Below are 9,736 nucleotides of genomic sequence, written 5' to 3' on the forward strand. Positions count from 1 at the left end.
GTAGGGAGCCAGTTGCTGCTGTTTCAGTTGGTTCATTCCCAAAAGTTGGACCCATGCACAGCTCACAAATCAGCCCCCAGGGAAAGGGGCATCTCCAGGCCTCATTGAGCGCCATGCAGAGACCCCTGGGACAGAAGAAAAGCAGAACCTCAGGAAAAGGTGAGGAGAGAAGCATGGTCTTGGGGCACTGGAGAAACCTCTCCTCTTGTCCCATAATCCCATCGAGGCACATCCAGCCAGGAGCAATCTCACCCTGTCTCTCCCTCCCTCTCTTTGCCATGCCCCACAACCATCCTTGTGCAGAGAGGAGCTAGCTGGCGGTAAGGCTGCTGAGCTGCTGACAATGTGCCCCAGAGCTTACTGGCCTGAGCTCCTCTCCAGAAAGCCCCCTTGTGCCTATCAACTAATGTATCTCACCTCAATACAGAAAGCCATGGCAATTGTTCTCTGCTTCTCCTCCCTCTCACTCTGGACGATGGTGATTGCCTCTCTGAAAACTGCAGGGAGCTGAGGGTTCTCACACTCGATCATGGCTCTGGAACATGGAACAGAAAGTCCCTTGTGATTTTCAAGGGGGAGAGAGAGTTCCTCTCCAGTTGCTGGGCTGAGCTGGCAGCCTGGAACAGAGAAATATTTCACACGGAAATCCCATTCCCAAGAGAGACCCAGTGAGGAGGAAACTTTGGGCTCCTACCTTGCAATCAGGCCAACACCCTGTGAGTAGTAATATCGGGAGGCTATCGTGTCCCAACCCTGCTGAAACTGGATGATGGCAAATTCCTTCCAGTAGCCGGGCATGGAGAAAAGAGTCTTCACAGCCTCCACTGACGTGCTAAAGAGAAAAACCAGTCTCAGGCAACGAGATCAGCCCCAGGCATGGAAAATCTGCACAAGCCCTGGGAAACACAGCATGGTCAGCAGTAGCTAGCCTCCCCGAGGATAGATCCAGTGTGATATCATGGTGCTTCCCTGCCCAATGGGCCCTGTCTACACTGCAGTTTCGTTGAGTTTCTAACCAATTAGTGACAATGTAGCTTCTTAAGATGATTGGTGTCATCACTCCCTATGGCTGAATACTTGACTCTTTACTGTGACAGGTAACAGGACTCAAGCTGGCATGTGGGGTCGGGTCCTCAGTTGGTGTAAGCGAGCAAAGCGATGTCAGTTTACACCACCTGAGGTGTCTTCCGGCGCTCTGGTTTTCCCGTGTAGATGGAAGCCCCTCACTGTGCCCACAGAACCAGATGAACTGGTCCCTCTTCCTCCTGCCTGCCTGTGAGGCTGAGATCCTGCAGGGTCTGGCCCCATGTGCTGACGGTGTGGCTCTGTCTGCGTTCGGGGACGGAGGCCCCCAGATTTGCTCAGCAGACAGTGATGAAAGCACTGACCCTTTGGCGGGTGGCACAGGTGGATGGATGCACAAACATGGCTGCTGCCTGAGTGTGTGGGGAAAGCAGCTGGCCTGTGGACGGCGTCAGATGAGCGAGTGTGACTCACAAGAACACACGGCTCTCAACCCTTTTCCTCAAGAGAGAGCTGCACCCAACTGAGCCTGGGCCAACGACAGCACCCGAACCACCGATGGCCATGAACGGACCCCAGGTGTTTAGCAGAACAAATCTGTTCTTCCTTTTCCTTTCAGTCATTACCTTAGGAGACTGAGGCAGCTGGATCCCTCCTCGGGGCTGGATGTCTCGCTGGCCATGTAGGTCCCTGGCAAGCGCAGATCCATCACAAACTGCACTTGCCTGACACAGAGGATGAGCAGCTGGGGATACATTTCCAGGATGGCTTCTCGGTATCCCCAAAGGAAAAGGACCTCGTAAATGGTCTTCATGGCCTGGAGGGGGGAAAGAATTTCACTCAACTATCCCAATCTGCCCCCTGCCCCCATTGCCATTTGCGACTGTCCTTTTGTCATGTCTCATTTCCTCTCCAGCATGTTACAAAAGAGGATTGGCTCCTGAGAGGGGAGGAGACATTTGGAAGCTCCTAAACCTTCCCCCATTGCTGGAACGGAAGCAGGATGGAACCCTATGGAAAGATCAGAAGAGTCTGGGTGACGTTATTCCCCGTTATTTCTCTTAATGGTGCAGACCCTGCGCTTTGGCTTTCCAGCCGTGACTGGACGGGCTGAAATCATCCTGAGGAGATGCGTTCTCATAGGCCCAGTGTTTCTGGCCCAGTCAAACGTACTGGACATCTCAAGATCCCATGCTGGGAAGGTTTCTAGCCACAGTTTACAAAGCCAGAAACCTGGATACTTCCAATAGACGCCCAAACTGCACCTGCTCACTAAAGGGCCATCTAAAGCAGAAGACGACGGAGCCAGGGTACCAACAGAGAAACCACTTAAGATCTGTAACTTTTACCTGGGGGAAACTTTATTTACACCTCTTTGGTTTGATTGGAAGTGGCCAGGACACACGAAGGTCTGATCTACACGACAGAGTTAGGTCAACACAAGGCCACTTACCCAGCATCACCCTAACTATGGAATTTCCTTCCCATTGGCAGAACTGCCCCTGGGGGCCAAGTTCATAACTCCACGTCCACAAGGGGCAGAGAGTCCAAGTCAATGCAGTTCGGTCGATGCAGTGTCAGCGTGGACACCGCGTCGTTTATGTCAACTGACCCTCAGGAGCCTTCCCGCAATGCCCCACCCTGACCGAGGAATCGCGACAAGCGCTTCTGGTGAGGACGTGCGCTGCTGGCACCAGGGCTGGCTCCAGCTTTTTGGCGGCCCCAAGCGGAGAAGAGAAAGAAAAGAAAAACCCGATTGAGCTGCCCCCGAAGTGGCGCTGAAGAGGAAGAGAGGGAATGAAGGACCCGCTGCCGAATTACCGCCAAAGACCCGGACGTGCCGCCCCAACTTTCTATTGGCTGCCCCAGGTCCCTGCTTCCTTTGCTGGCACCCGGAGCCGGCCCTGGCTGACACAAGCAGCAAAGTGCAGCCCCACCCAAGGGATGGGCTTGCTGTGGCGGCTGTGAGCCGAGGGAGGTTAGGTCAGCTGAGCTGTGTAGTGGAGCTGTGGCCTGAAGCTCAGAAGGGGCGAAGCTCACACACAGACACACACAGACACACACACACACACAAAGATGCACCATCCTCCCTGCGGTGGTGCGTTCGCAAAGTGACATCTCAAATCTCACTTACAGCCAGGGACACATAGCCGCTCTTCTCCTCCCGGCGTCTCTGCTGGAGCTTGTCCAGCAGCTGCCGCAGCACCTCCCTGGTGAGCTGGGGTTCTTCACCCAAGGCCTTCCACAGCTCAAGGGCACATCTGCAGAGTCCGAAACAGAAGTCAGACCTTCCCTGCCTGGCCACCTCTCGCCCTCCCCAGGGAGAGGCTTGCAATGTAGGCAGGAAAGGCATCTCTCAGTGGAAACACCGATTGGTGTGGGGAGGCTGAGGCTGGGCAAGTCCCTTCAGAGAATGTTGTATTTATTCAACGCTGAGGCTGAGGCTCGGCAAGAAATTCAATTTCTTTCATGCTGCTCTTCAATTTGCTCTCCCATGTGACACAGATTTGTCTCTGGGCAGTGCAGAACAGCATTGCAGAAGATGCCGAGGAAAGCCGGAGTTGTGACCTCTGGCTAGGGTCCAAGTTGGGTTTCACGGCCCCTCGGGACATGGGGATTGTGTTCTCAACACCTCAGATGGATGACTCTGCAAAGTGACCAGCACTAACCAGCAGGACTCAGAGTTTACACCATATTGAGATGAAAAGAGGCACTCACCCCTCTCAGAGCTATTACTGCCGGCTGTCTGCAGACTCAGGCAGGCTGCACTGCATTTACGCTCTGGTCATGTGTGGATGATTTTTTGTCTTTTTTGCAACAATAAGCCCTGGAAATTTCTGTCTTCAGAGATTTACCTCTGCTGCACAGCTCCAGAAGAATGAGTGTATTTTTTGACCTATTCCTCAGCCATGGAATAACTAGGGATCTGACGACAGGTAACAATCCTGCCCTGGTCTGCAGAGGATAGACAGATGGGGCTCATGGGCCATTTCCATCTCTGCCTTCTCTCATGCACTAAGGAGCAGCCAGACTTCATGAGCGAGGGATGTTGAGTGAGCCCCAAAGTCATTTATTGGCCCTGTACTGGATCTGAGAGGAAGTGGGTGACCCATAGAAATCAGGACAATGCTGGAATTCTCCAGAAAACTGGCACGTCTCCATCCCGGGGAGTGCAGGAGGAGGGGTTGGCTCCTCAGCGGCTGGGTTTGGCCATCTCCTCTTTGTAAGCATGGACAGCTCTCTGCACAGCAGGAAACTCGCTCCAACTGTGTGAGCCCCACGGACCCTTCCCGGCCTGTGGCCTGTCAGTGGGAGCAGGAAGAGAAATAACAGACTGAGGTGATAACAGAGCAGCTTCCTACCTGTGCGATGACAGCGTGTGAGCCACACAGGTCAGAACCACGACCTGGGGGTGGGAGCGAGCCAGCAAGGCCGTGGCCCTCAGCGCTGCTTTTCTGGCTCTGGGATCACACACGTTGTCGAGCCAGATTAAGATCCCTCCCACGACGTCTCCAACCTGAAAGAATGCCAGGAAGTTGAGGGATGGATTAATCAAAGAGTGGCCTCCTCCCAGAGAACCCCTCCTGGCAGCCCTGCAAGCTGCCTCTGACCTCAGTTTCCCATCTTGGCTCCTCCCTAATCTGAAGAAAGAGGCTTTGACAAGTCCAGGAACCCCAGTCTTCCGCAGGTCTGGTTTAGCACCTTAAAGCTCAGAAACACACACAAAAGCCTTCCCCAAAACCTAACAGGGGGCACAGCCGAAACTCCCCTGATGTCCCAGGGCCTTCCCTGCCATGGCAAACTGCTCTCAGCCCTGCTCTCAAAGGCTTCCCTGCAGGAGCCTTTCCTCAGTCTCTGCAGCTTCCTGTTGCTCTTTCTAGCACAATCAGTTCCTCCAGACCAGGGGTCTCAACCTAGTTTCCATTGTGGGCCACATCCAATCCTACCTGTTTGGCCCTGAGGATGTCCCATGGGGCGCAGCTCTGTGCTGATTGGGCCGCAGGCTGAGAACCACTGCTCCAGACCCCAGAGCCCATCCTAGAGATGGCAGGCCGGGCTAGTTGGATGGGGCGAGCCAGCTCCAGGCCCCAGCCCTAAGGAGACCCTTTGTGCTGCGGGATTGTAAAACCTGCCGTAACAAATCTTAAAGCCGGCTCTCTACCCTCGGGCTCAGGCTCTGGCACCAAGAACAGCAGTGTAGACGTGGTGACTTGGGCTGGAGCCCAGGCTCTGAAGCTCCCCTCCTCCCTGGGCTTCAGAGATCAAGGTCCAGCCCACACCCAGAAGAGTCTGCATTCCTGTTTTGGTCCCACAGTGCCAGCCCTGGGAGCCCAAGTCCATAGGGCCAGGAGGCTTTCAGGCTCCTGCTGCAGAGTTTGCAGCACAGGCTAGACAGACCCTAAAGGGACAAGGCCCCCCCGAGGGCTCTTCCATGAGGAATTGGTCATGGCTCTTGCCTCTCTCGAACAAGGAGCAGGAGTTACAGCCCTGGGTGGAGGATTCTGGTGACCTGTTCTGCTAGCGGGGTGGGAAACGGGATCAGAGCTTGGGAGAGACAGAGAGAGACGTGCAAAGCCAAATTCTTCCTGATACTTCAGCTGGAAAACAAGGCCCTGCAGCATGTCTGAGGAAACCATGTCTGCTCCTGGAGCCTAATGTGGAGGCTCGTCAGCAGACTAGGTGAGTGCTGCCTTGCCAGGGCTGGGGCTGTCACTCACCTTCAGTGTGGCTGGGCGTCCTCAGGGAAGTGTCAGAGCTCCTTCGGGCAGAGAACACTTCAAAACCTGACGCCGCGGATCCCCGCGGCCAAGCGCTGAATGGCAAGGGGCTGAGCCAACTTTCAAAGCACCATGCCAGTGTGTCCCAGGAACGGTTTCCTAGGAGAGGCGATTCTCCCGTCCCCCACTCTGCCCAGCATCCCCCTGCCCCACTGCAGGCGTCTCTTACTCTCTCCATCTTGTCTCCGTGGAGAGATACGATGGCCCTCAGCTCTTCCTCTGCGGCTCTAAATCTCTGCAGGGTGGGTGTTGTCAGACCCTGCACGGCTGTCATCAGCAGGGCGTGGAGCGGGTCTGAGGAAGGGTGCTCCTCGAGGGTCTGCAATGAACAGGGACAAAGCCTGTGGGGACTGAGTTTTTCCCTCGGGCAGCTGCCCTGGAACAGTCTGTCCCCGGGGGAGGCTGCCAGCGCCGAGGGAGCCTGGAGACTCTGGCTGAGCCCATTTCTTAAAAAGCCTCCCCAGGTGCCAAGGTTTCCTCAGCCTTTCGTCCACACTCTGTCCCCCTCTCCTGAGAAGAGACGGGAGGTTCTCGGGCAGTGCGGGGACCCCAAGGGCCACCCCATTTCCTCCCTCTCTAGCCCCTCCTCCCAGGATGCCCAGCTTTTGCTGAGAAAGCCTCAATGTCCTGCAAAGCCCATTCGAGTTGCTCCTTGAGTGTCGCCGAGGGGTCACTGGAGAACCTGCCCCATGTCCCATCCCACCCCGAGCGCCTGAGGAGATTGGCTCAGCAACTCTGGCAGCCCACAGTGTCTGCGAGGAAAGGAGTGAGAATAGGGCCCAAAGGGAAACGCCCTCTTCCTTCCCCACCCCGCAGCGTGAGGCGCTGCCAGAAAACAGGCAGGAATCGCCGGCAGGAGAGAAAGTAGCTGAGACTGAAGGAGCGAGTCTGCCTGGCTGAGGAGAACCCCAAACCGTGGGCCTCCGGGGCCAGGCTCCTGTGGGTCAGAACTCACTGGGCACAATGTTACTCCTGGGGGCCCGGTTCCAGGGTCACCTCACCCCAGGGCCTGGGGTGCTGGAGGCCTTTGCCTGGGTGTCTCAGGGCAGCCCCTGGGGATTGCTGCGGCTGGCCTGCGTGGCGCTGGATTAGCACCGTCTGTCCTGGATGCCCGCAGCTGAGGACGCAGCAGAGCACACCGGAGTGGCCGACTCGCCTCCACACTCCAGCCCCCCGGCACCTCAGGAGCTCCCAGAATTGCAGACTTTTGTACGCGCTGCAGGGTGCTCTGTCCCTGACAGCAAGAGTCACAAGGGCGTCGAGGTGCCTTTGTGACTCGGACGGAGCCCAGATGTCAGCAGGCGGGGTCGAACCTGGGATCTCAATGCAGGAGCCCCTGCCACAGGAGCTAAAACCCATGCGGCTGTTAGCTCAGGCTGGAGAGCAGACTCATCGGTTCTGTCTCGAAGTGGTCCTGGTGCCACGAGATGGGCCAGAACCCCACAGCCAGGAGATATGCGGGTCACCCCGACAAGGGCAGGGATGGGCCTGGTCTGACTTTCAGCCGTGCCTGTGGGCCATGGGAAGTGCCTCAGAATCAGGCACCTGAGCCAGGCACGTCTGCCAATCCCACGAAGCACCCCTGGGCTTCTTGAGGTGCCTAAACCCCCTTGTCAAACTGGGCCTCCTTCGACAACCCAGAGAAACTCGTAAAGACTGGCTGGAGTTGATCACACTTCAAGAGTGTTCCTTTTCAGCCCCCTGAGCAAGGGGCAGGTCGTTCTCCTGTCAGAGATCCCAGCTCCGGGAGATATGAACACACACAGCAAGGGGTGCTTTCCATGAGCACAGCCACACAGCGTCATTACCATCGTCCTAGGGGAGATGCTCGTTAATGAGGAGACGGGAGCGTGCTCTTCTTCCTGCTCTTCTGGGCTCCCTTTTTCCCACTTCTCCTTCGTCTCCGACGGCTCCTTCTTCGTCCCTGCAGCAGAAAGAAACATTCTTAACGTTAAAAGAAAAGGAGGACTTGTGGCACCTTAGAGACTAACCAATTTATTGGTGCCACAAGTCCTCCTTTTCTTTTTGCGAATAGAGACTAACACGGCTGTTACTCTGAAACCATTCTTAACGTTTTGCTTTTCCATGTCTTCTCCCTGGTTTCCAGAGGGTGGAAGCTGGGCACAGAGCCCTGAAGCGAATTGCCCCGGCTCAGACTGAAGGTTGTTGGCAGAGCTGAGCAGAGAACTCCGATCTCATGCCTCTTAGCCGGGGGCTTTTACCAAACAAGACTTCTTCTTACCTCGGGGCCGGTTTCTTTTCTTTTCTACTCTTCCTCTCCCCTTGCCCACCTTTCCCGTCAGTGACGGGCAACAGGCCTGGTTTTGCATTTAACCCCCCAAGAAGGAATGACTCAGCTCTGGTACAGTTCCCAGCTGTGACCTGCTGAGACCACGGGAGCATTTTCCTGATGAAAGGGACCCGATCCAGTGTTAGGATATAGATATTCAGGCCTGTCTGTGAAGGCCTAGACTCTAAGAATTTAGGTGTATTCTTATCGCTTGGCTAGTTCTAGAGGTATAAAAGAAAGAAATCACTGTCTGCCGGTGTAAGGGCCTTCTCTTACTGTGACAGTTTGTGGCCCTGTGCTTAGGTTCAGGCCTTTGGCTAAGCAGCAGAGGCAGCCATAAGCTGGGAAGCGACCGGTCACATCCTCACATTCCAACCTAGTCACATTGAAATAAGGTGCTATTGGGCTGTTAGGCACTATTAGGACAGGATTGTATTCCTATCACCTCCAGAGAAAGGGAAGTGCCTAGAAAATGTAAAAGGAAACTTAGTTTGATAGCATCCTGTCTGGCAAGAACTCACTTATCAATAGCTGGGATGTGAAATCCTCACTTCTGTATTGTTTTGTCATTATAGTTCCCACTTTGCTATTGTTTGTCTGTATAATCTCTCTGGTTCTGTGATTGTTCCTGTCTGCTGTATAATTAATTTTGCTGGGTGTAAACTAATTAAGGTGGTGGGATATAATTGGTTACATAATCATGTTACAATATGTTAGGATTGGTTAGTTAAATTTCAGGAAAATGATTGGTTAAGGTATAGCGAAGCAGAACTCAAGTTTTACTATATAATCTGTAGTCAATGAGGAAGTGAGTGGGTGTGGGTGGGGGTGGGCATGTGGGTGTGTGAGATGGGAACGGGGAATGGGGGTAAGAAAATTGGAATCATGTTTTGCTAAAGGGGGAGATGGGAAAAGGGAATGGGGGTAAGAAAATTGGAATCATGTTTGGCTAAGGGTAGGAATGGGAACAGGGACACAGGTGTAAGGCTCTGTGGTGTCAGAGTTGGGAAGGAGGATACTAAGGAAGGAAACTGGAATCATGCTTGCTGGAAGTTCACCCCAATAAACATCGAATTGTTTGCACCTTTGGACTTCGGGTATTGTTGCTCTCTGTTCATGTGAGAAGGACCAGGGAAGTAAGTGGGTGAAGGAATAAGCCCCCTATCATCCAGGAGAAAAGAAATGATTTCCTACAACGTCCAGCCTCTCTGTTCCCCTTACAGCCTGGAGTAATGTTAGTACTCCCCACCCCACAGGGCCAGACCCCCAGAGGGGGGTGACCTGACATTGTCAGCTCTCCCCACCTCAGCGATGGACCTCTGCCACCCTCTCCAAGAGGATCCGGCACTAAATGGATTCCAGAGTCTGTGGTACCCATCACTGTCCCATGAGACGGCCCTGATGTGGAAGTGTAAGGGGACTATTGGCCCCTTACTCAAACTCAGTGGGGTTTTTGGTTGGCTAGGTTCCAGTCCCAAAAGGAAGGGGAAGGGTGGATGGGAAACCAGGACTCTGATACTGACAGTCCTCAGGGGCCATGGGGAGAGGCCAACGCTCCAGGTCAGCCTGATTGACAGGGCGGGCAGGCTAATGACGGAGTCAGGGGGTCAGAAAGGTCCCCGTCCTCCGCGTGAGCTGGAATTGC

General features: G+C 54.6%; 1 protein-coding gene across 1 annotated transcript; it reads right to left on the reverse strand.

Annotated features, from left to right (window-relative positions):
* Positions 1-399: 399 nt before the first annotated feature.
* On the reverse strand, positions 400-1,780 carry LOC144930945 (maestro heat-like repeat family member 5). The gene is made up of 3 exons (XM_078854724.1): positions 1,650-1,780; positions 695-832; positions 400-535 (listed from the first exon to the last, which is right to left on the reverse strand). The coding sequence occupies exons 1-3, from the start codon at positions 1,778-1,780 to the stop codon at positions 400-402; spliced, it is 405 nt and encodes a 134-aa protein (XP_078710850.1).
* Positions 1,781-9,736: the final 7,956 nt, after the last annotated feature.

Source organism: Lepidochelys kempii, chromosome 11 (genome assembly GCF_965140285.1).
Source record: "Lepidochelys kempii isolate rLepKem1 chromosome 11, rLepKem1.hap1, whole genome shotgun sequence".
NCBI classification, from domain to species: Eukaryota; Metazoa; Chordata; order Testudines; family Cheloniidae; genus Lepidochelys; species Lepidochelys kempii.

Bases quoted from the DNA above. Each gene is read 5' to 3' on its own strand.
- LOC144930945 (XM_078854724.1), bottom strand. From the start codon at position 1,780: ATGTATCCCCAGCTGCTCATCCTCTGTGTCAGGCAAGTGCAGTTTGTG. The intron at 833-1,649 runs GTAATGACTGAA...TTTTCTCTTTAG, and splicing joins AGCTGCCTCAGTCTCCTAAG to CACGTCAGTGGAGGCTGTGA. The intron at 536-694 runs GTAGGAGCCCAA...TCCATGTTCCAG, and splicing joins GGTGTTGGCCTGATTGCAAG to AGCCATGATCGAGTGTGAGA.